This window comes from Leopardus geoffroyi, chromosome D1 (genome assembly GCF_018350155.1).
Source record: "Leopardus geoffroyi isolate Oge1 chromosome D1, O.geoffroyi_Oge1_pat1.0, whole genome shotgun sequence".
NCBI classification, from domain to species: domain Eukaryota; kingdom Metazoa; phylum Chordata; class Mammalia; order Carnivora; family Felidae; genus Leopardus; species Leopardus geoffroyi.
In genome coordinates this window covers 6068095-6093213 of record NC_059329.1, presented here as the reverse complement: position 1 = coordinate 6093213, position 25119 = coordinate 6068095, and the positions used below count along the sequence as shown (strand labels likewise).

At 39.2% G+C, this 25119-nt stretch overlaps 1 protein-coding gene across 14 annotated transcripts in view; it reads left to right on the top strand.

Moving 5' to 3' along the window:
- ALKBH8 (alkB homolog 8, tRNA methyltransferase) overlaps positions 1 to 25119 on the top strand; it is a 77650-nt gene that overhangs the window by 43149 nt on the left and 9382 nt on the right. For all 14 annotated transcript variants that reach the window (XM_045482662.1, XM_045482655.1, XM_045482660.1 and 11 more), the window contains 3 exons: positions 9085 to 9191; positions 18594 to 18745; positions 21265 to 21521. In XM_045482662.1, coding sequence (XP_045338618.1) covers positions 9085 to 9191; positions 18594 to 18745; positions 21265 to 21521 — 516 coding nt within the window. The remainder of the gene's footprint in view (positions 1 to 9084; positions 9192 to 18593; positions 18746 to 21264; positions 21522 to 25119) is intronic.

Genomic DNA, 25119 nt, shown 5'->3' with positions numbered 1-25119 from the left:
CCTGTTATTCTGTCTGCAGGTGTCTTCACCTCACCTTCATCCTTCAGGCTGTTTTCACTGGGTATAGAATTTGAGGTTGGCAGTTCCTATAGTGCGTGCAAGACTTCATTGACTTCCTTGTGGCTCACATTATCACTCCCATGACCTTTGTTTATTTCTCTGGCTTCTTTTCAGATTTTCTTCTTTCTCTTGTGTTTCCTGTACTTTTATTTTGATGTGCCTGATTATTCTGTTTATTTTTATGGGTTTATTTATTCTTGGGACTTATTGGGTTTCTTGAACCTGTGGATTTTTTACTCCCCATCAATTTTGGAAAACTCTGAGCCATTATCCCTATAGATTTTTGCCTCTGTTCTGTTCTCTGTCCATCTGCCTGTTTTCTATAGACTTTATTTTGCTTGCCCTCTCTTCTGTGTTTAGTGTATTTTGTTAGAGACAGTTTTCTTCTGTCACTAATTCTTTTTTTCAACCATGTCTGATTGCTGTTAAACTCATTCATCAGTGGCCTAGTTTCAGTCATGGTATTTGTCAGTTTCAGAGTATCTGCTTGGTTTTTCTTCAAATTTACAGTGTCTTTAAAAAAAATCATTTCCAGTTCTCTGCTGAAATTTCCAGGTTTAGCATTTATATCTGTAAACTTGGTAAGAATTTTTGTTTTATAGCCTGTTTCTGATATTTATATTATTGAGGTCCCTGTGGTTCATTTCTGTTCTTTAGAGATATCTAGAGATGTTTCTCTAGACTATCTAGACTATCTTTTTCCAGAGCAGGTACTGTGGTTTATTCTGATTCAGAATGTCTGAGATGAAGGCCAGTTCTCTATATTTATAGAAGGCTTACAGACAATTATGATATTTAGCTAGAATTCTGAGTCGTTGAGTTAGAAAATGTTAAAATGCTAAATCTGTACAATATCAACTTCAAAGGCAGTAGGATTTCATATTAATCTTTCACAGAATAAATAGAAATGAGGTAATATAGGCACCCAATGGCAGTTGTAATCATCATTCAATCAAATGTTCCAGTGCAGTGCTAGAAACTGAAAAAGTTAAAGTCTGTGTGCCTTGTGTCCAGATCCTTATGTTTTCACACAGGGATTGGGTTCATCCTTGGAGAAGTCAGGAGAGTTGGGTTGTAGCTCATCCCTACTGGTAACTCTTAATGGACCATGGAGAAGTCACCTCCTTTCTGTGCTCTCTGTCACAGATTGAAGTTGGCATATAATTTTTGAATTTTAATTGTACAGAATTGAGAAGAATTCAACAATAACGGCAGCTACTGGTGCTGCCACCCCTACTGCCGACACTGATGTACCATAATCATCGCACCAGCAGTGAGTTGTTGTTGTTTTAGTGTATATTTCATAGTTTTGGGGTTTTTTGTTTTGTAATCGAGATGTAATTGACATATAACATTGTATTAGTTTTGGGAGCACAATATAATGACGTGGCATATGTGTATATTGCGGAATGATCAGCACAGTAAATCTAGTAAGCCCCAGTAACTCTAGTGAGCATCTATCCCTGCATATGATTACAGTGTTTTCCCCTTGTGATGAGAGCTTTTAAAATCTCTCAGCAACTTTCATATATACACCACCGTATTACTATTAGTCATCATACTGTACCTTATCTCCCCACGGTTTACTAGTTCTATAACTGGAAGTTTGTTTACCCATTTCACCCACTCTGCACTCCCTGCCTTTGGCAACCACCAATCTGTTCTCTATCTGTGAGTTTGGTGTTTTAATTTTTTTATATTCTACATATTAAGTGAGCTCATATGGCATGTCTTTGTCTGACTTATTTTACTCAGCATAATGCCCTCCTGGTCCGAGTCCATTCATGTTGTCACACATGGCAGGATTTCTTTCTTTTTAATGGCTGAATAACATTCCACTGTGTATAAATATCACACCTTCTTTATCCATTCATCTTTTGATGGACACTTAGATTGTTTCCATGTCTTGACTGTTGTATATAATACTGCTGTGGACATGGGGGTGCAGATATCTTTTTGAGCCAGTGCTTTCATTTCTTTTGGGTAAATACCCAGAGGTGGAATTGCTGGATCAGAGAGTAATTCTAGTTTTAACTTTTTGAGGAACCTCCACACTGTTTTTCACAGTGGCTGCACCAGTTTGCATTCCCAGCAGCAGTGCACAAGGGTTCTCTTTTCTCCACGTCTTTAACTCTTTAATACTTGTTTGGCTTTCCTTCCTTCCTTCCTCCCCTCCCCTTCCCTTCCCTTATTTTTTTTCCTTCCTTCCTTCCTTCCTTCCTTCCTTCCTTCCTTCCTTCCTTCTTCCCTTCCCTTCCCTTCCCTTCCCTTCCCTTATTTTTTTTCCTTTCTTTCTTCCTTCCTTTCTTCCCCTTCCTTCTTTCCCTTTTCCCTTCCCTCCCCTCCCCTCCCCTTATTTTCTTCCTTCCTTCCTTCCTTCCTTCCTTCCTTCCTTCCTTCCTTCTTCCCTTCCCTTCCCTTCCCTTCCTTTCCCTTCCCTTCCCTTCCCTTCCCTTCCCTTCCCTTCCCTTCCCTTCCCTTCCCTTCCCTTCCCTTCCCTTCCCTCTAAGAGATGTGAAGTAGTACCTCATTATGGTACCTATGGAAGCTATTCTAATAAGTGGGTTTTGCTTCATGAGAAGTAAGCTAGGGCCTCAGGAGTAGATATACTCGTGACTACTATTGTTCTTTTTGCTTTAGCTGTCTCATTGTGGTTATCTGTGTATGTGAATCTGTTGACTTATTTTGCCTAAAGAGGAAAGCTCAGAAAAAAATTAAATGGAATTTTGGAAGCTTTCTGTCCAAAAATGGAAGGTACATCACCCTATTCTTTTCAAATAAATTGTTGATGGTGAATTTATTCATTCATTTGTTCATTCAAAAATATTTGTTGAGTGTAATCTACTAGACAGAATGTAACAAGTAAATAAGCATAAAATATCAAATAATTTTTAAAAAAATTTTTAATGTTTATTTTTGAGAGAGAGAGGCAGAGCATGAGTGGGGAGGGGCAGAGAGAGGGAGAAACAGAGAGAGGGAGAGAACTCAAAGCAGGCTCCAGGCTCTGAGCTGTCAGCACAGAGCCCGACGTGGGACTTGAACCCATGAACCGTGAGATCATGACCTGAGCCGACGTCGGATGCTTAACCGACTGAGCCACCCAGGTGCCCCCAAATAATGTTTTTTAGAGCTAAAATGTTTCATTACCTTTGGAGTTTTGTCATATATAAAGCAAAACTTAATTTTACTGAAGTGATTTGTGATTGTCTCTTGTTTTTGGATTTCGACTTTGGGGAATGTGGATTTTCACTTTACAGTTCCTGCAAAGGAATGAAGCCTCCGTGTGGTAAATGAAAGCTGATAGCAAGTGGTCCCAGTGCAAACACGTGAGCATGAATATATTACAGACATTTAAGCTAAGCATTTACAATATTCAGTGGTGGCTACAGTGTGTCCAATTCAGCATCTTTTCTTTTTCAAGTGTATTCTTCCGTTGTGCAGTGTTTACTTTGCTCTCTTTTGTGCCTTTTGCAAATGTATTTAGACCATTTAAACTAAAAAATGCTTCCACTTTTGTTTTATATTCTACTTGAGCTCAGCCAGACAAAACGGTTCAAAATCATGTGTATTTGGGGAAGATGTAGAGATGCCAGCCTCTATTCTTTCAGCAGTGGAGACCTAGTTTTGGAAGACAGAGTTGTATTCGAAAGGTGGAATTTGCTGACATACGCTCTAGAGTTGTTTGTGGTGTTTTCTTCTGAAATTTTAGCCTGATTTTGCTTGTTTCACACATCCACTACTGTAGGCAGGTTCCCAGGCATGGATCCTAAATGCAGACGTGGTATCTGACCAGCGGGGAAAGTTTTCACACCAGAAGCTCAGATGATGCCCTGCTTCTCGCATCCTCTCTCAGAGGCAGTGGGGAACGAGGGCATTTGGGCCACAGTGGTAGTTCTCTCCTGCACGTACTTCTTGAAGGACCACTTTGCTGTGCCACAAAGTACCATCTCATCTATATGTTCTAATGCGCGACTTTGCTCCTCACGACAAGAATATTGAGGCCTGGACATTACAAAATTGCTTCTGACTGTGCAACAAGGGAGTAGAGTTTGTTTTCTTTCAGTGATTTTCAAATGGGAGACCGTGGGTCTAGTATGTTCAGGGTGTGTGGCTGCCACAGTTTCTTTCCTTTGAGTTTCACAAGACTTGGTAATCTTGACTTCTCAGCTTTCAAGAAATTTAGCAAATTTCAAGGCTCCTGCTTTTGTTGTTGTTTGGAAACATATCTTGCCAATAGGAGTCCAGGAAGGGAAATAGGTTTGTTTTGGTCTTTGATTTTAACTTGCCTTAAAGGATGAAAACTAAGCAGACTTATATGGCGTGGGTAAGAGATTGAAAGGTCATTGACATCAGCCAGTGTTCTCCAAGTGTCCCAGACAAAATTCCTATTAGTTCCTCTGCCCTGGAATAATATGGCGTATCAGCAGGCTTTTCTTCCAGCTACTTTTCAGTTTAGCAAAGTACACATTTAGGGGCGTCATTTTTTGTAGAGAGACAAAAAACTATTATTTGTTTTACTAAAAATGTTCTAAGTTCCTCTTCTCCCCCACAATGGACTATATATCTCATGATACCCTGGGATTCTGTGTTTGTGGTCCAAGGAAAGTATGTAAACAGACATTTTTGACATGACCTGTATTTCCTTGTAAATACTTTATAGCTTCGGTCTTGTGTATTTGCATTCGTGACTCTCTCCCTTTTTCCTTTTCTCCTTTCCCACTTGTCCAAATGTGGTAGACATGGCCCTGATGAAACATGTAGAGTCACTTGTTTGCCATTTTTTTTTTTTAATTTTTTTTTTTTTTCAACGTTTATTTATTTTTGGGACAGAGAGATACAGAGCATGAACGGGGGAGGGGCAGAGAGAGAGGGAGACACAGAATCAGAAACAGGCTCCAGGCTCTGAGCCATCAGCCCAGAGCCCGACGCGGGGCTCGAACTCACGGACCGCGAGATCGTGACCTGGCTGAAGTCGGACGCTTAACCGACTGCGCCACCCAGGCGCCCCTTGTTTGCCATTTTTAAAAAATATTCATTTATTTATTTTTTAGAAAGATAGAGGTGGGGGTGAGATTGAGTGGGCAGACACATAGGGAAAGAGAATCCTCAGCAGGCTTCACCGTGTCATCTCAGAGCCCGATGTGGGGCTTGAACTCACAAACCATGAGATCGTGACCTCAGCTGAACCCAAGAGTTGGACGCTTAACCAGCTGAGCCTCCCAGGAGCCCCCTTGTTTGCCATTTAAAATAAGCAAATTCTTGCTTCATTTGAATCCAATGAAAACATCAGTGCAATTACAGAAGATTTATATTTGGCAGGAAATGGGGAACAGGTGCACTGCTCTAGCTCCTGCTACATTCTCAGCTGTGGGATGTTTTCTTCAGTCAAACATAGTGACTTCCACCCTATCAGTCTTCATCGTTCTGTGTGACTCACATGTCATGCTTTACATCATATTGTCTCTCGTGCCTATGCCGTTCAGGGTTTCAGAATGTTCATGATCTCAACCCAATTTTCTAACCAGTAAGGATCCACATTAAGTTTGTCTTCTTTCTTGGAAATGCTCCCAGGAGCAATGTACTCTTCATTTTCCTGTTTAGCCGACACGGAGATCTATTTATTTCATGTACTTTTCTGTCGTGAGTCATCTTTCCTTGAGGATAGAGTGATGGCTGTGTCTGGGGTTTTCACTTCTATTGTACTTTGAATGCATAAAGGTTTTATAAGATCAGAAAGTCTAGGATTTTTTGTTTGCTTGCTTTGAACTGAACATTATTCTCCATCATGCCCCACGAGCTTGCTGGGACCTTGATCTTTATTGACTCTGCCATCTCGGAAAATAAGGAAAATAGGTAAAACCAAAAAGAATAATTGGAAAAAGCTCCTGTGGAGCAAAGCTGTCACATTGGCAGAATGATTCAGCAGTTGCAGGGAGCATTATCGATTGTGAATCCTTTGTGAATTTTTTAAAAAGTTTTTTTTTTTTTTAGTCTTAACAAGCCTTGTTTTGTTAAGATACAGATACCTTAAATAAACATGATGATAATGACAGTCTTTTATGATAGACTGTTTTAAGAAAAATTTAATTTTCTTTTAATTTTATAAATAAAAATTACTTTCTTAAATTAAAAAAAAACCAAACTCTCACATTGTATACCTGTGAGGTAATAGAAAACAGGTATATTAGTCTATGTCCCCAGTTCCTGGCACAGAACTCCAAAAACACCTCTAAATTTCCTAAATAAGAAGAGTACTAGGAGCATTTTTTGTTCTAATTTGGTAACTCACCCGGGTTCCTGACACAGACTTCCTAAGTCCTTTGGAATTCCCTGGGGGATGGCAGTGTCTTGTCCTAGTGAGATGACTCCTCGTGGGCTCCTGGATGGTGGCTGCTCACCAGAAAGACCTAGCCAAGGTCAGGACCTTGGAATTTTCAGTCCTGTTCCCTGTTTTCCAGAGGCGAGAGGGGCTGGAGATAGAGTTAGCAACTGATCATGCCTACATGATGAGGCCTCCGTAAAAATCCCAATAGTCTGGGGGTCAGAGAGCTTCCGGGCCGATGAACAGCAGAGGTGCTGGAAGAAGGGCACAGTAGAGAGGGTATGGAAGCTGTGTGCCCCTTCCCACACACACACGGCCCTGCACGTCTCTTCCATCTGGATGTTCATCTGGATCCTTTATAATATCATTTTATAATCAACTGGTAAGCAGTGAGTGAACTGTTTTCCTGAGTTCTGTGAGCCTGTCTAGCAAACTAATAATGATTATCATCAATAATAATGATAAGTATTATGTATATTGTAACCTAATTCCCGTAAAATTTGACTTATTTGGTAGTGTATTTTTCTTCCTTGAAACTTGGCTTCTGTATTCAGGACAAATATTTCCCAAATAATTAGCATCAAGTTCATACTTGTCTTGTTAGTTCTGATCATTTGTCTAAACTGAGATTTCCGAATTTTAAGATCATTACTCTCTGTTGATGGAAGGAAATGTGTTTGCATTTTACAAGTAAATAGGCACTGTAGATTTGTAACAAATGTTGAGTGTTAATTAGCCAGGAACTGTAACCTCTGGGCAGGCAAGGACATGTTTCTCACTTACCATTGTGGCCTTTGAAAGCTCACACAGTGAAAAATAAATATTCATCTAAGGAATAAATGGGAGTCTAGTCTCTCAGAATAGTTTCTTGTCAGCAGTTTTCATTTCCTTAAGCCACAAATGATTTTCTCTGATAAAAAAAAATTAATAAATCTGCTTGTCATTCTGTCCTCTACGTGGACCTTGGTTTTTCTTCAGAAGATTGAAACCTTCATGTGTTGGTTTAAAAATGGGTCAGGGACGCCTGGGTGGCTCAGTCGGTTGAGCATCCGATTTCGGCTGGGGTCACGATCTCACAGTCTGTGAGTTCGAGCCCTGCGTTGGGCTCTGGGCTGATGGCTCAGAGCCTGGAGTCTGCTTCCGATTCTGTGTCTCCCTCTCTCTCTGCCCCTCCCCCGTTCATGCTCTGTCTCTCTCTGTCTCAAAAATAAATAAAAATGTTAAAAAAAAAATTAAAAAAAAAATAAAAATGGGTCAGAGTGGGTTTTTCTCCCTTTCCCTCAACTTTTTAGTATGAAAATTTTCATATAGGAAAATAGAATGAATTGTATAGCAAATACCTATATATGTACCACCTAGATTCTACAGTTAACTTTTTAACATTTTTGCTTTATCGAATAGTTGTCTGTCTATCCATTCTTTTATCAGTCCATCGTCTTACGTATACATTTTGGAAAGTTGCAGGTATCATTATACTTCACCCTACAACTTAAGAATTCATCTGCAGTGTTTATAAATAGAATATTTTTAGAGCATGATTTTTTGAAATTTCAAAAGTGATCATTTGGAACAGATAATTGTTAGAAAATGAAATTCTGTCAGTTCGCTTTATTTTCCCTATTTCCCAGGAGAGATGCGAAAGGGAGAAAAGCACCTTGGGTCTTTATAATTCTTTGTAGTTTACGAGGAATTTTCGTATCTGTTGTCTACTTTGAACCGATAATAGTCGGTAACAGTTGTTATGCGAGGTAGTGTGCTAAAAGTTCACCTTTAACAAAGATGCTTTGCTAAGTTCCATTCATCCTGCTGATACTTCATTGTCATATTTATTTTTCAAGTGGATTGAATTGTTCACTTAAAAATACTTTTTAGCCCCATGGTGTGCCTTTTAAAGTCACCTTTGTCAGCTGCTGCTATGTTTAGACTGAACTCTTTGGCATTTGGGTTCCTGAGGACAAATAGTTTCCTGGTGTTGTATCTTAATAGGTTGTTATTCATAATAATATTTGAGCACAACTTAGAAAGAGTTACTGAAAATGTTCCTGTGTTCTTCGATTGTCTCCTATAAATTAGCCTTCAGTATCCAAAATGTTGCATGACTTTAAAGGCAAAACGGGTTATATGAGAATAGGCATCTAATAGTTGTTTGCGGGGGGTGTTATTAATTATTAATATCCTGTGTATAATTAAATTACAGAATTTTTATATTATGTGCCAGATAGTGTCTTTTATGTCCATTATATATTTAATTCATGTAACAATCCTATAAGGACTGAGGAAACTGAGGCACGGAGGGGTTAACTGACTTGTCCTGGGTCATATAGCAAGTAAATGGAAGAGTCAGGATATGAATGTTTCAGCCCCCAGTCCTAGCATTTGACCACTGCCTTCGTGTTTTGCATTGTATGTATGGTCCTCAGACCACCTGCATCATAATTTCCTGGGGTGATTGTTAGAAATGCAGATTCCTGGGCCTCATCCTAGACCTGCTAAGTTTGAGGCTATGGATGAAGGGTGTTTTTTAGCCGTCCAGTTGATTTTTATGTGCACAGAAGTTTGAAGACCACCGTGCTATACTCTTCTGTAAGCATTATCGTGTCTGAATCCCTGTTAACCTGGAAAGCCAGAATCAATTAATCATTCTTACCCTTGGAGTACATGACATTTTTGATTCATCTTTATGCTTTTGTCTTTCCTTCAAGGTTGTCATGGACTTTAAGCACCCAGACGGCATCACGGTGCCCGTTATGTTGCCTCGTCGGAGTTTGCTGGTGATGACCGGAGAATCTAGATACCTCTGGACACATGGGTATGTATTGAAGTGACCTTGATGACAGAATACCTCTTCCTTTGTGACAGTTCTCATTCTTTCCTGCTTGAGCTGTCAGAACCAGGCTCCATGTCTGCACATTGAGGTGTCCAGGTTTAAATCCCCAGAGATATCTATGCCCCTTTTTTGGTAAATCTTACCCTTTTATTTTGATAAAAGTCAAGTTTAATGGAAAGTTGCTAGCATGGTATAATGAACTCCCCTCACCTTTCACCTAGATTTACCATTTGTGAACATTTTACGGTGTGTTTTATTTCTCTCGTACATATTATCGTTATTATTGTTATTGCTGAGTCATTCGAGAACAAGTTGCAGACATTATGATCCTTTACTCTTCCATGCCTCATTGCAGTTTTCCTAAGAGCAAGTATATTTATTACATCAGGGGTTGGCAACCTATGGCTTGTTGGCCAGATTTAGCCCATAGCCTGTTCTGTGCAGCTCTTGAGCCAAGAATGGTTTTTACATTTTTATTTTTATTTTTTTTAAATTTAGGATTATTATGATTGTGATTATTATTTTGGTTTTTACATTTTTAAAGGGTTGTAAGAAACAAAAGCAACAGAGAATATGTCACAGAAACTGTACATGGCCCTCTATGCCTCAATTAATGGCTATTTGATCCAGTTACAGAAAAACTTTGCCAAACCCTATGATAGAAGGCTGCTGTGCAACTCAAATTCAGAAAACTCAACATTGATAAAAATACTCTTAGCACAGTCTTACACAAACCATCTACAGATTTTGCTGGTTGTACTTCATAGTTCAGTCCTGCCAAAGACTGCCAGTAGTTAAAGTAGCAAAACCAGATTTTACTCAAACTGTTGCAGTAGGAGAAAAGGGACCACAGTATAGAACTTGCCCGGATTCCAAATACAACAAGGAAAAGTCAGGATTGATAGCCAAGGAGCTGGGATGGGGGTGGGGCAGTGTCAGTAGAGGGAAAATTATGAAGAGGAAACACCAGTGATGGGGCCAGAGCGGGGGCCCGGGGGTGGGGGCACTTCTGGCTAAATCCACATAGGATGCTTGCAGATCAGAGGTCACCTGGGGGTGCCAGTTGGGGAGTGAGGAATATGTTTGGCTATTGAGGACAATCAGATATCTAGAGTGGGGGATTCTGGTTAAACTGACTCAGCAGGATTCTTTCTAAAATTGGGCTCTTGCCCAAGGATGGGGTTGAATCAGGCTCAGAGAAGGCCAACTAAAGTTTGGTCAAGCAGAGGATCTTTCCTAGTGGTTTATAGTACACTTCCCCTCTGATCTGGGATCCGTCTGTGAGTTCACAGTGTCCTTCCCCTCTGATCTGGGACTCTGCCTATGACATGCTAACTTGTCAGTTCTCTTTAGTCTTCTTTAATTTGAAACAGTTCCTCAACTTCTCTGTGTTTCATAATTTTGGCATATTTAAGGGGCCAGTTGTTTTCTAGAATGTCCCTCACTTTGAGTTTGTTTAACTGAATCTAATGTCAAAGAAATGGGTTTATGCACTTTTGATAAGAATATATCTTTAGTCTTGAGAAGGGAGACATCATACCATTAAAATTTACTTCTATTCTACTTAAAATACTGCTGAGTTCTTCACTTACTAATAATGTCCTGCTTGAAGATTTTAACTGATTCATTTTTATAAGAATTCAAGGAAATGAACATGTAAATGAATTTGTAACCTGTCTTGAATGTGAACCGTAAAAACGGATGGCCTGATTTTGTGCAGTGAGGCTTAAATTTACCTGATTTTCTTTTCATGGCCATCTAAAATATTTTCACTTACAGTAAATGAAAAAGGTGAGGTGATCCAATGGCTTCAAGTATTCCTAGAATTTTGAGAATATTCACATTTTCTTTTTTTTAGGTTTAAGCATTTTTACTGTTGGTAACATTTAAACTTAAGAGCAGTGGTATTTCAGCAAATACAAAACGAAAAATGACTTTTCATAAGCCTGTGTTATAAACATATTTTAATCTATTCTGGGTGATGGTACAGATTAATTCTCCTAAACATCATTTTGATCACTTTATTTTCTCATCCAAAGTATATTGTGCTGTTCATTGTTAAGAGGAGTTATCTCTGCAAGATTGACCAGAGGGCAGTTATGTCTGCCCTAAAATGTTACTTACAAACTCTTTTCAACGTTTATTTTTTTTTGGGACAGAGAGAGACAGAGCATGAACGGGGGAGGGGCAGAGAGAGAGGGAGACACAGAATCGGAAACAGGCTCCAGGCTCTGAGCCATCAGCCCACAGCCCGGACGCGGGGCTCGAACTCACGGACCGCGAGATCGTGACCTGGCTGAAGTCGGACGCTTAACCGACTGCGCCACCCAGGCGCCCCTCAAACTCTTAATTTGATCTAGTTCATATTTCCTGTTCTAGTCACCATGCTCTTTACAGCAGATGGGCAGCACGTGGGTCAGATATAGTGGTCAGGTGTGTTTTCTCTGGCTGGGGTAGTGGTGGTATGTGTGGTAGCATGTTAAAAAATTGCGTACGTAAGAAAATCAGGTGCTTTCACATAAAAATCTGAGTCTTCAGCGTCCTTTGAAAATTGGGAAATGTGAGGCGCCTGGGTGGCTCAGTCAGTTGGGCATCCAGCTTCGGCTCAGGTCATGATCTCACAGTTCATGGGTTCGAGCCCAGCATCGGGCTCTGTGCTGACAGCTCGGAGCCTGGAGCCTGCTTTGGATTTCTGTGTCTCCCTCTCTCTGCCCCCACACATGCTTTGTCTCTCTCTGTCTCTCAAAAATGAATAACCATTTAAAAAAATAAAAAAGAAAAAAAAAAAAGAAAATTGGGAAATGTGACAACAATGGGCCCTAGCAGCCCTTGGCCGCGGTTTTATTAAGTCAGTGGCCTTCTTTAGATGAGGCGGACGTTCTCAAGTTCTCTGCAGTTCCTGCCTGGTTCTGTGGTTCCCTACACTGAGGCTGAGCATCCCCTGTCACTTACCACTGTGCTTGCACTGTTGTGTTTATCTTGTGACAGAGTCACCTGAAAACTAAATAGATCTCGTCTGTGTTACAAGTAGAGAATGGAAAGCTAGAATGGGTGGAAGAGAACACTTTGTTGTTTTGAAATGAAACGATTCCAGTGTGTTTAACAGCAAACGACGCATTTCTATTATTGTTTTTAATGTTTATTTATTTTTGAGACAGACAGAGAGCATGAACAGGGGAGGGTCAGAGAGAGAGGGAGACACAGAATCCGAAGCAGGCTCCAGGCTCTGAGCCGTCAGCACAGAGCCCGACGCGGGGCTTGAACTCACAGACTGTGAGATCCTGACCTGAGCTGAAGTCGGACGCTCAACCGACTGAGCCACCCAGGCGCCCCATCAAATGACACATTTCTAAACAAGCCCACCTGCTTCACTCCATGAGGGTATTCGACTGCCTGGGGAGGCCCTTATTTATACATTTCTTTGATTCTTCTTTTAAATTACTTTTGGAGCGTTTTCTTTGTGCTAGCCCTTGTGCTTAGAGTTTCACACATTTTGCTGACTTAACTCATCCTGTCACAGTGGAAAGTTTGTTCCATGCTTTGTCCCATTTTTAAAGGAAATTGGAACATAAAGAGGTTATGGAACTTGTACAGAGTCATAGAACCATTAAGTGTCAGAGCCAAGATGAGAAGCCAGGCAGTCTGGCTTCAGGATCTGTGCCCTTAACCATGATGGTCCAGCTGGGCTCGATTGCTCTCTTTCCTCCGAATTTATATGGTGCCCTCTGTACCCTCTAGCCTTTCCACTTGGGCCAGCCCTCAGTGCAGTAAGCTTCCTTTCCTTTGTTTTTACAGTAGAGCTCAACCTTGACTTCCTTTATAATTTATAAAACTTCTGGGTACATTAGCCTGAAATAATTTCTCCCTTAAACTCCTAAAGATTGTTTGATCCTTGAGATGTCTCTTCTATGGAACTATTATTTAAATCTAAAAAATGTTTTTATCTTTTTATTTAAGATTTTTTTCAACTAGATTATAATTTGAGTACAGAAGGAAAAAAAGGATGTTCAGTACTGTTTAAAGAATTCATTCTTTAAAAAAATTTTTTTTAATGTTTATTTATTTTTGAGAGAGGGACAGACAGAATGTAAGCAGGAGAGAGCCAGAGAGGAGGAAAACACAGAATCTGAAGCAGGCTTCAGGCTCTGAGCTGTCAGCACAGAGCCTGATGCGGGGCTTGAGCCTATGAACCGCAAGATCATGACCTGAGCCGAAGTCAGATGCTTAACTGACTGAGCCACCCAAAAGCCCCAAGAATTCATTATTCTTAACCTATGGATCACCCATTGCGGAAAATCTCAGAAAAGCAGTTAAGTATTGCTTGGCCTTTGTCTAAGCTTTAATTGTAGGCAAGTGAAGTAATTGACTTAAAACAGCCATAACTGGATAGAACTGGAGAGTGTTATGCTAAGTGAAGTAAGTCATACAGAGAAAGACAGATACCATATGTTTTCACTCTTATGTGGATCTTGAGAAACTTAACAGAAGACCATGGGGGAGGGGAAGGGGAAAAAAAAAAGAGGGAGGGAGGCAAACCATAAGAGACTCTTTAAAACTGAGAATAAACTGAGGGTTGATGGGGGGTGAGGGAAGGGAAAGCGGGTGATGGGCATTGAGGAGGGCACCTGTTGGGATGAGCACTGGGTGTTGTATGGAAACCAATTTGACAATACATTTCATATTTAAAAAAAAAAAAAATAGCCATAACAGAGAACTACTTAGTCCTCAATAGAGAAATTTACTTGCTAATAAGAGTTTCAAGATACTCATTGTACTAAAATATCTTGAATGCATTTAATACCATAGCTTTAATCATTTTCAGCTATCAGGGTAACAATCATATAAAATCAGGCAATGATTGCTTGCTTTTGCTTCTAAAAAATTGCCTTCAGTGCAAGCTGTTTTCCAAGAGCCACTCTCCTAACTTGTTTTATGAGACCAGCATTACCCTGACACGAAAACATGTCAAGGACATTACAACAAAAGAAAATTACAGACCAATATCTGTCATAACAGAGATGAGAAAACATTCTTAAAAAATATTAGAAAATCCGATTGTATGAGATATATATATAAATACATCATGACCAAGTAGAGTTTATCCCTGGATTGCAAGATTGGTTTAACATTTGGAAACCAAAACGTGTAATTCATGACATTAAAAGGACAAAGGAGAAAAAAAAATATTTAATCATCTTGATTGATGCAGAAATTGTATGTGACAGAATTCAGCATCCATTCATGATAAAAACTTGGCAAACTAGGACAAGAAGGAAACATCTTCAGTCGAATAAAGGCTATCTGTGAGGAACCCACAGCTAACATTTTATTGAATGGTGAAATATGGAATGCTTTTTCCTAAGATTCTGAATAAGGCAGGGATGTCTGCTCTCACTACCTCTATTAAATATTATAGTGGGTGTTTTACATAGGATAGTAGGTCAAGAAAAAGATGTAAAGATTATTGAGATTTGAAAGGAAGAAGTAAAACTCTTTATGATTGTGGATGTAGGAAAATCCTAGGAAATCTAAACAAACGTTAGAACTAAACCGTGAATATAATAAAGTTGTAGCATACTAGGTCAAGATTCAAAAATTAATTTTTGGAAAATGAAATAGAATACTTAAAAATTTGTAAAAAATATTTATTTACTTTTGAGACAGAGAGAGAGAGAGAATTGGGGAGGGGCAGAGAGAGAGGGAGACACAGAATTCAAAGCAGGCTACAGGTTCTGAGCTGTCAGCACAGAGCCAGATGTGGGGCTTGAATGCAAGAACCACGAGATCATGACCTAAGCTGAAGTGGGACGCTTAACCAACTGAGCCACCCAGGTGCCCCTGAAATAAAATTCTTTTTAAAATAGCATCAAGACCTGTAAAATACTTCGTTTTAGTACCCGAATTAATTATGATGTGGTTTAAAAAGATATTAGCCTGGGAATTCTGATTCTTTTTAAAATTGAGATATAATTCACATATAAATTGTGTTAGTTTCAAGTGTACAACATAATGATTCTTTATCTGTATGTGTTGTGTTGTGAAATGATCATCACAGTAAGTCTGGTTAACACCCATCACCACATGTAGTTACAGGCTTTTTTTGTTGGGATGAGAACTTTTAAGATTTACTGTTAGCAACTTTCAAATATGCAGTTCAGTGTTATTCACTGTAGTCACCATGTTATACACTGCATGCCCAGGATTTATTTATGTAACTGGAAATTTGTACCTTTGACCACTTTCACCCATTTTGCACAGCTCTGCCTACCCTGGCCCGCCCCCACCAACCCCACAGCCACCAGTCTGTTCAGCATACCTGTAAGGTTTTTTTAACAATGTTTATTTATTTATTGTGAGAAAGAATACGAGTGGGGGAGGGGCAGAGATAGAGGGAAAGAGAGAGAATCCCGAGCAGGCTCCGCACAGTCAGCACAGACCTGTATGCAGGGCTTGATCTCACAATCAAGTGAGATCATGACCTGAGCCAAAATCAAGAGTCGGATGCTTAACCAAGTGAGTCACCCACGTGTTCCAAGTTTGCTTTGTTTTTGTTTTACATTCCATATATATGTGAGATCATATGGGATTTGTTTCTCTTTGCCAGACTTATTTCACTTAGCATAGTACCCTCAAGGTCCATTTACATTGTTGCAAATGGAAAGATTTCTTTCTTTTTTATGGCTGAATAATATTTCACTACCCTTCCCTCTCCCCTACACACACACACACACACACACACACGTTTTCTTCATTCATTCATTGATGAGCACTTAGGTTGTTTCCAAGTCTTGGCTGTTGTAAGTAATGCTGCAGTGACCATGGAGTGCAGATATCTTTTCAAGTTGTTTCCTTTGGAAACAAAAAATCCAGAAGTGAAGTTGCTGGATCATATGATAGTTCTACTTTTAATTTTTTGAGGACCTTCATACTGTTTTCTGCAGTGGCTGCACCAGTTTATATTCCAACCAACAGTGCACATGGGTTCTCTTTTCTCTGCCTGCTCGCCGACACTTGTAATTTCTTATCTTTTTGGTAAGAGCCATTCTAACAGGTATGAGGTGATATCTCATTGTGGGTTTGATTTGTATTCCCCTGATGATGAGTGATACTGAACACATTGTCACGTACCTGTTGACCATCTGTATGTCTTAGGAAAAATGTCTCATCAGATCCTCTGCCCATTTTTAAATGGACTGTTTTTTGCTATTGAGTTGTATGAGTTGTTTATATATTTTAGATACTAGCCCCTTACCAATATAATTTGAAATGTTTTTTTTCATTCTGTAGCTGGCCATTTCATTTTGTTGATGGTTTCCTTCACTGTGCAGAAGAAGGTTTTCAGTTTGATGTAGTCCCAGTTGTTTATTTTTGCTTTTGTTGCCTTTTGAGAATTCTGGTTCTAACAACAAATTGAAGAAACAGTATAACAGTGACAAAATGAAAACAGAGCTGAAATACATTATTTTCACTTCAGGATCAAATCCATTTTAATGATATAGTTGAACTTTCTCTTTTTTAGGTGTGTAGAAAAAACGTATCTGGCTCTTAGTAAAGAGAAATCAACACATTAAGTATAAAATTATGCTTTTGTATAATTTGCTCAGACCTTTGAGGCTTAGCACATTCTCTCTGAATGTAAAACCCACCTCTATAGGGAGATAAACTTGCTAGGGTAAATCAAGCAGAAAACTTGGCCTCAGATTTAAATCTTGGGGCACCTGAGTGGCTCAGTCAGTTAAGTGTCTGACTCTTGATTTTGGCTCAGGTCATGATCTCACAGTTCATGGGTTCAAGTCCCACATCAGGCTCTGTGCTGATAGTGCTGAACCTACCTGAGATTCTCTCTCTCTGCCCCTCCCCCAGGTTGCTTCCACTCTTTCTCTCAAAATGAATAAATAAACATTTTTTTAAAAAAGTTTTAAGTCTTAGGAATAATTTAACAAAAGATATGCAACACATATACACTGAAAATTATGAAACACTGCCGAGAGAAATTAAAGAAGACCAGAAAGAACGAAGAGATAGAGATGCCGTGATCATGGATAGAAACTTAATATTGTTCAGAGGTTGTCCCAAGTTGATCTAATGTTTCAGTGTAATTCCAGTTAAAATCTTAAGACTCTTTTCATATAAACTGATGAGCAGATTCTAAAATTTATAAGGAAATAGGAAGGATCTAGAATAATCAAAACAATCTTGAAACAGACGAACAGTTTTGGAGGATTTATTTTACCCAGTTTTTAAAATTTACTGAAGCTACATAATCAAAAGAGTATAGTGTTGGTGTCTAGACAGACCATTGGGGCAGAATACATCCACATATATAAGATCAGTTGGTTTTTGACAAAGACCCCAGTATAATTCAGGGTGGAAAAGACATTTAAAAAAAAATTTTTTTTTAATATGAAATTTTTTGTCAAATGGGTTTCCGTACAACACCCAATGCTTATCCCAACAGGTGCCCTCCTCAATACCCATCACCCACCCTCCCCTCCCTCCCACCCCCCCATCAACCCTCAGATTGTTCTCAGTTTTTAGGAGTCTCTTATGTTTTGGCTCCCTCCCTCTCTAACTTTTTTTTTTTTTCCCCTTCCCCTCCCCCATGGTCTTCTGTTAAGTTTCTCAGGATCCACATATGAGTGAGAACATATGGTATCTTTCTCTGCCTGACTTAGTTCCCTTAGCATAATACCCTGCACTTCCATCCCCGTTGCTGCAAATGGCCAGATTTCATTTTTTCTCATTGCCACGTAGTATTCCATTGTGTATATAAACCACAATTTCTTTATCCATTCATCAGTTGATGGATATTCAGGCTCTTTCCATAATTTGGCTATTGTTGAAAGTGCTGTTCTATCCTGTTTTTCAGTCTTTCTTTTCAACCATTATCTGTCCTTATTTTAAGGTATGCATCTCTTATAATTGACATAGAGTTGGACTTTATTTTTTTAATCCAGTTTGACATTCTTTGGTTAGTTGGATATGTTAGTCCTTTTACATTTGACGTAATTGTTGATTGGATTTAAATGGGTTTTTTTTGTTGTTTTTGGTTTTTTTTTTTAGTTTGTTTCCTCTTTGCTCCATCTGTTCCTTATTTTTTTCTCTCATAATTGGTATTAATTAAATATTAGTTATTCTGTTTGTATCTCTTGAATAATTTGTTAGTTGGACATTCTTTTAATGTGATTACCCTGAGGATAACTTTTTAAAAGATAGAGACTTCTATTTTTTGTTTTCTCTGCAATGCTTAACAATTCAGGAAATCCAGTAGATATTTGCAATAAATTCTTCTAAATTTGCTCTGTTCCCTTACTGTTTTTAAAAGGACCTGAAATACTTTTATGAATGCAGTGTTAAATAAATTATTTTGACTGTCGTTTTTAGAATCACACCCAGAAAATTTGATACTGTTCAAGCATCCAAGGGTCACAAAAGTGGAATTATCACCAGTGATGTTGGAGACTTAACTTTAAGCAAGAGGGGAATAAGGACATCATTTACATTTAGGAAAGTGAGGCAAACACCTTGTAATTGTAGTAAGTATATAATTTTGGTTCCACTGTACAATGGAGTAAATCAAGTGTAAAAATCTTTTAAAGTCCCATTAGAACCAAGGAGAGCTCGGTCTTAACTTCACTAAGGGTATTTTCCATATTTTGCTTAGTGTTGTACTTAATGTAGATTTTTCTTAACCCATCCCCATTAGAGTTTATATTCCTTGAAGGCAGGGACTGCATTTTATTCATCTTTATTTTCCCTAAATATAGTAATTGAGCATAGTTGGATGCCGAATAAATATTTTATTTATTGGAGTCACACTTGTAGGACATTAAAATATCACTTATACAAAAATAGTTTTTATTGGAAACAGCTTGTCTTGTTTCTAAATTACTTCTCATTAACCCAGTGAGGAAGTTAGAGATGACAGATTGTTCCTTAGTAAGTAGGTAACTCTAGGGGGATAAACAGTGGTTTGTGTTTTGGTCAGTTTGGAAATCTAGAAGGGAATAAAAGAAGTGCTCAAAAACATGTCAGGAGTATGTTATTTCTACTTATCTATACAAGTACATCATGACCTGTATTTCTTAGACTCAGTGAATAAAAATCCCTTTCATTTTGTAAATAGTATCTGTTAGAAAACTTGAAATTGCTATATTTGATATCTAGTGAAACTTCAGATTTTTGTTTCTTTTGCTAAAAGTGTCATTGCTACCTTAAAACATCAAAGTTTTTATCAATTAAAAAAAAAGCTTATTTAGTATTTGTTGAGTGTCTAAACTGCCAGTAGTTTTATTTATTTTTTTATTAAAAAATTTTTTTTTAACGTTTATTTATTTTTGAAGAAGGGAGAGAGCATGAGCAGGGGAAGAGCAGAGAGAGAGGGAGACACAGAATCGGAAGCAGGCTCCAGGCTCCGAGCTGTCAACACAGAGCCCGACGGGGGGCCTTAACTCACGAACTGCGAGATCATGACCTGAGCTGAAGTCAGATAGGCGCCCCGTAAACTGCCAGTAGTTTTATAAGATACTGAAAAATAAAGCATGGCTCATGTTCTCCAGGAACTGAAGTCTAGTTGGAAAGACAAGCCGGTTTTCTTATGCAAATGTTTCTTTGTTGTGGACATTAATTAAATGTAAGGCGTATTGTAGAAGCTCTGAATGTATATTCAGTTTACAGATGATTTTCACGTTCAAGGCCATCTTTTAGACACTCTTTGTCAAAATGTGTGGGTTTTTAAGGATAAGGGTTGCTCCTCTCTTTAGCTAACTTAGATGTTTATAATCTCCAAGAGAATAAAAATGTTCCTAAGATCAGTTTAGGATAATTCTAATGTATATTGTGTTGGATTCTGATGTGACCAAGATAAGGTAACCTGTCGGTTTTCACATGTACGTTTTAGAGCCCTCAGGCTTTCTGTGGCTGCCCTTTTCTGAAACGTCCACATAAACTGTTTAGAGCTCCACCTCACACATTAGCATAGATGAGCTATCTCCTGCCCCGTTGCTCAAGGTTCAGCACCCTCTATAGGCAGGGAGAATTCCTGAAGCCGTGAACACTGCAGCCCAATTCTTAGCTGCCTCACGATTTCTGATTATTTCCTTTGTCCTGACTGTGGTTTCTCCAGGGACACCACTCCTTTTTCCTTTATTTTCCAGAATTAAACGATGTGTATCATGGACTTTGGCCGAAGATAAAGGGAAATTATAGGACAGCAGAGAACAGACAAGGATTTAAAATGAGTATTAGACATGATTGCAGAGAACAAAGGACAACTTCAGAATTCAGTTAATTAGAATAACAGTGTATCCTAAATTTCCTTCGTCATCTTGACTTGATGGTGTTCTCCTTGGAGTTGGCTGATTCGACTGAAGGAGGCGACACCTGTAGTCACTGAGAATGTGGGCTCCGGCGTTCCCACCGGCTGGGTGTAGTTCGGGCTCTACGACTTGCCATCTTTGTTGCTTGAGGATTGTTATTTGATGTTCTCTGCTTCAGTTGCCTCATCTGTAAAGTGGATGCATTAGTACCAGCTCATGATGTTCCTATGAGAACTGAGAACACACATATAAACTGTTTCAAAGAGTGCTCGTTTAAATGTCTGTGATCATTACCAAATGATGCACTTTGCTCCTAGGGCTTGTTTTTCTGAGAGTCTGAGGGCCCCAGAAGTCCTATCTCCTCTGCCCACCAAGAGAAAAGCCCTACGTCATGTTAGTTCAGCTAAATTTCTTCTGTTTGGGCCAGGCCCATCAGGAAGCTTTCCTGAATGAGAGGACCCTTAATCCTGAGTGGTGATAGGCACCTGCATTATATGGCCTGCAGACTTGCGGTCATTTCTGTCGCACATGGATTTTTCCCCTTCTGTGTGTGTTAGACCCTTGCACATCTAATTAGACTTGTTAGGTACCAGCTATTTTTAAACTGATAAATCAGAGCCTGCTTAGCCCCCGTCACCAAATTTGGATTGATTTGCTTGTTCTTTTAAGAAAACATGATACCTTATGAATCACTTGGATAAAAATGAAAGGTTTTTATTGCTTCATCTTCGCATTAGGTTACCCTTTGGTCTGTGACAGCCAGATGAAGGCGACCCCCCCATCATTTCCAGAGAGCGAAAGAGAAGCCTCACAACTGGAGCAAGAGTATGTCCACCGAGTCTATGAGGAGATTGCTGGGCACTTCAGCAGCACACGACATACCCCTTGGCCGCATGTGGTGGAGTTTTTGAAAGCTTTGCCCCGTGGTTCGTTAGTGGCTGATGTTGGCTGTGGAAACGGAAAGTATCTTGGCATCAATAAGGAGTTATATATGGCAAGTAATTGTTGCCTCTGGCTCTCTTTTGCTTTATTTGTAAGGGTTGTTAGTACCTTCTGCCTTATGATAGAATGTTGTTTGTTGATTAGGCCATTACAGAAAAGTTGTAACCAACAGGTGGAAAATTAATGAGCACTCATTCTTATTTATTCCCCGAGAATTTGTGGGCATGCATGCCATTATTTGTAATTTCCCCCTTCCCTTTCCTTAGATTTTGCTTCCTGAGATTATCTTATCAGTAATACTATCTTATATCTGTAAAACTCTTTACAGGTTAGAAAGGATATTTACATTTTTTTTAATGTTCATTCTGAGAAAGAGCTTGCAAGTGGGGGAGGGGCAGAGAGAGAGAGAGAGAGAGAGAGGGAGAGAGAGAATCCCAAGCAGGCTCTATGCTGTCGGCGTAGAGCCTGACATGGGACTCAATCCCATGAGCCATGAGATCATGACCTGAGCGGAAATCAAGAGTTGGACACCTAACTGAGCCACCCCAGGTGCCCCTGGAAAGGATATTTATAGAAGCCATTTTCTTTGCTTTGATCCTCCTAAATATGAGAAAGTTAAAGCAGATATTTTCTGGTTTTTTTAATCCTGTTATTTATTTATTTGTTTGTTTATTTACTTACATCCAATTTAGTTAGCATATAGTGCAGTAATGATTTCAGGAGTAGAATCCAGTGATTCATCCCCTACATGTGACACCCAGTGCTCATCCTAACAAGTGTCCCCCTCAATGCCCCTTGCCAATTTAGCCCATCCCTCCACCCACAATCCCTTCAGCTAACCTCAGTTTGTTCTCTGTATTTAAGACTCTCTTATGTTTTGTCCCCGCCCTGTTTTTATATTATTTTTGCTTCCCTTCCCTTATGTTCCTCTGTTTTGTATCTTAAATTCCACATGAGTGAAGTCCTATGATATTTGTCTTTTTCTGACTAATTTCAGTTAGCATAATATACTCTAGTTCCATCCACGTTGTTGCAAATGGCAAGATTTCATTCTTTGTGATTGCTGAGTAATATTCCATTGTGTGTGTGTGTGTGTGTATGTATGTATATATGTACGTATATACGTATATATATGTATATACACATATACACACACAATGGAATATTACTCAGCAATATACATGTATATATATGTATATATATGTATATACACACACACATATACATATATACATACACATACATGCACACACACAACACATCTTTATCCATTTATCTGTCGATGGACATTTAGGCTCTTTCCATATTTTGGCTGTTGTCGATAGTGCTGCTATAAACATTAGGGTGCATGTGCCCCGTTGAAACAGCACTCCTGTATCCTTTGGGTAAATACCTAGTAGTGCAATTGCTGGGTCATAGGGTAGTTCTATTTTTAATTTTTTGAGGAAAAAAACTCGGAAAATACTGTTTTCCAGAGTGGCTGCACCGGTTTGCATTCCCGTCAGCAATGCAAAAGGGTTTCCTTTCTACACTTCCCCACCAGCCTCTGTTGTTGCCTGAGTTATTAATTTTAGCCATTCTGACAGGTGTGAGGTGGTATCTCAGTGTGGTTTTGATTTATATTTCCCTGATGATGAGTGGTGTTGACCATCTTTTCATGTGTCTGCTAGCCATCTCGATGTCTTCTTTGGAAAAGTGTCTATTCATGTCTTTTGCCCATTTCTTCACTGGATTATTTGTTTTTTGGGTGTTGAGTTTGATCAGTTCTTTATAGATTTTGGATACTAACTCTTTACATGATAGGTCATTTGCAAATATCTTCTCCGATTCTGTCGGTTGTCAAGCAGATATTTTCATCTGGTTTTTTACTAATGAAGAAACGGAGGCTCACAGACTGTATTCTTCCCTAATGTTGTAGAATTAGGGAATATGCCTGGGATTTAAACCCATGCCTCTGATGCCAAATATAGTGTGCTTTTATTCATAGTAGGAAAATATAAAGGTTATTATTTACTGGTGTCTTACTGTTGAGGAAATTAAAGCTTAAGTAGATTAAAAAATGTGACCGAGGTTACAGTGCTAGGCCCAGAAACTCACCTGTCTCTTATGCCAGGGTTTCTGTTTTCAGTTGCTGTAATTTCCTTTTTCTAAGGTCGACTTTTTTTTCTCCTATGCTGGGAAGTAGAAAGTTCTCCCTGCACTAGTGCGTTATTATAAATACATCAGCGCTGCTCTGGGAGGACTGAAGCTTCCCTTTCTCAAACTAGGGAGGGAGGACTAGAGTGAGGACAGTAGGCGAGGAGAATGAGAGCCATCTACGCGCACGGGCTACTGTAGCACATCAGATTGTGCGTAATGTGTTTGCACCTCATCCTTGACATCACACACCTATGTCAACAAAGTAAGTTACTCCTGTGCTTGAGGAAAGGTTTGTGCATTAAGAGATAAAAGCATAGCTTTTCATCACGATAAAATGTTAGTAGTTGTATATTGTCATTATGTTTAGATGAAGTTTTAGTTTATAAAGAGAAAGATCGAATGAATTATGTTTTTTCATGTTGAAGAAGTAGGTTTTGATATGCCACTTAAAATCAAAGTGATATTTCTGATTTTGTAATCTTAAGGCACTGTCCAAAATGTTTCTCAATGAGCTCTGCTTTTGCACTTTCTTTTTTTTTTTTAATGTTTATTTAGTTTTGACGGAGAGAGTGACAGAGCATGAGTGGGGGAGAGACAGAGAGAGAGGGAGACACAGAATCTGAAGCAGGCTCCAGGCTCCGAGCTGTCAGCACAGAGTCCGATGCGGGGCTCGAACTCACAGACCGCGAGATCATGACTTGAGCTGAAGTTGGATGCTCAACTGACTGAGCCACCCAGGCGCCCCTGCTTTTGCACTTTCTTGATGATAACCCTTAACTTTATCTAGTCAGGCAGCATCTGTGACCAAGAAGCTAGGTTGAAGTCAACCACACTGACTTAGTCATGATGATAACATTATCCTGTTACAATTGAGAAAAATGACTTCTTGGTAAACTGAGGTATAAATCTGAAGCTATTCGAGAAGGAATATATTTAGAAGAGTGGGAAACCCACAAGTACTGTTACCTTCCATTGCTCGTATTCATTTTAATCAGTGGCTGTCCGCGTGTATTCCTTCCTGTCTGCTATTCCCAGAGCCTCCTGCACTGTCTGACTTCTCAGGCAGGCTCAGTAAGTGTTGGTTCAGTGAATGAATGAAAGCTACAAGTCTGGTTGGACTTACAGTTTTCATTACACCAGAAATGAAATTATATACAATATAGGGGAGCCTGCTCTTGTAAGCTGCTGAGGCTCCAACCTGTGTATTTGAATGTACTTTGAGCAGCTGTCTTTGAGCCTGAAAATATGTATGTTTCTTGACATTCAGGAGGAAATGTGACCCGAGACATTCATTCTAGGTATTAGAACATAGGATAGTCTCAGAATTTAAAAAGTCATTAATAGTATTAGTACATACTTCCTTAATAAAGCACTTTATTTATTTATTTATTTATTTATTTATTATTTTAAAATTAATCTTTGTGAGAGAGAGAGAGACTGCATGAGTGGGGGAGGGGCAGAGAGAGGGGGAGACACGGAATCTGAAGCAGGCTCTAGGCTCTGAGCTGCCA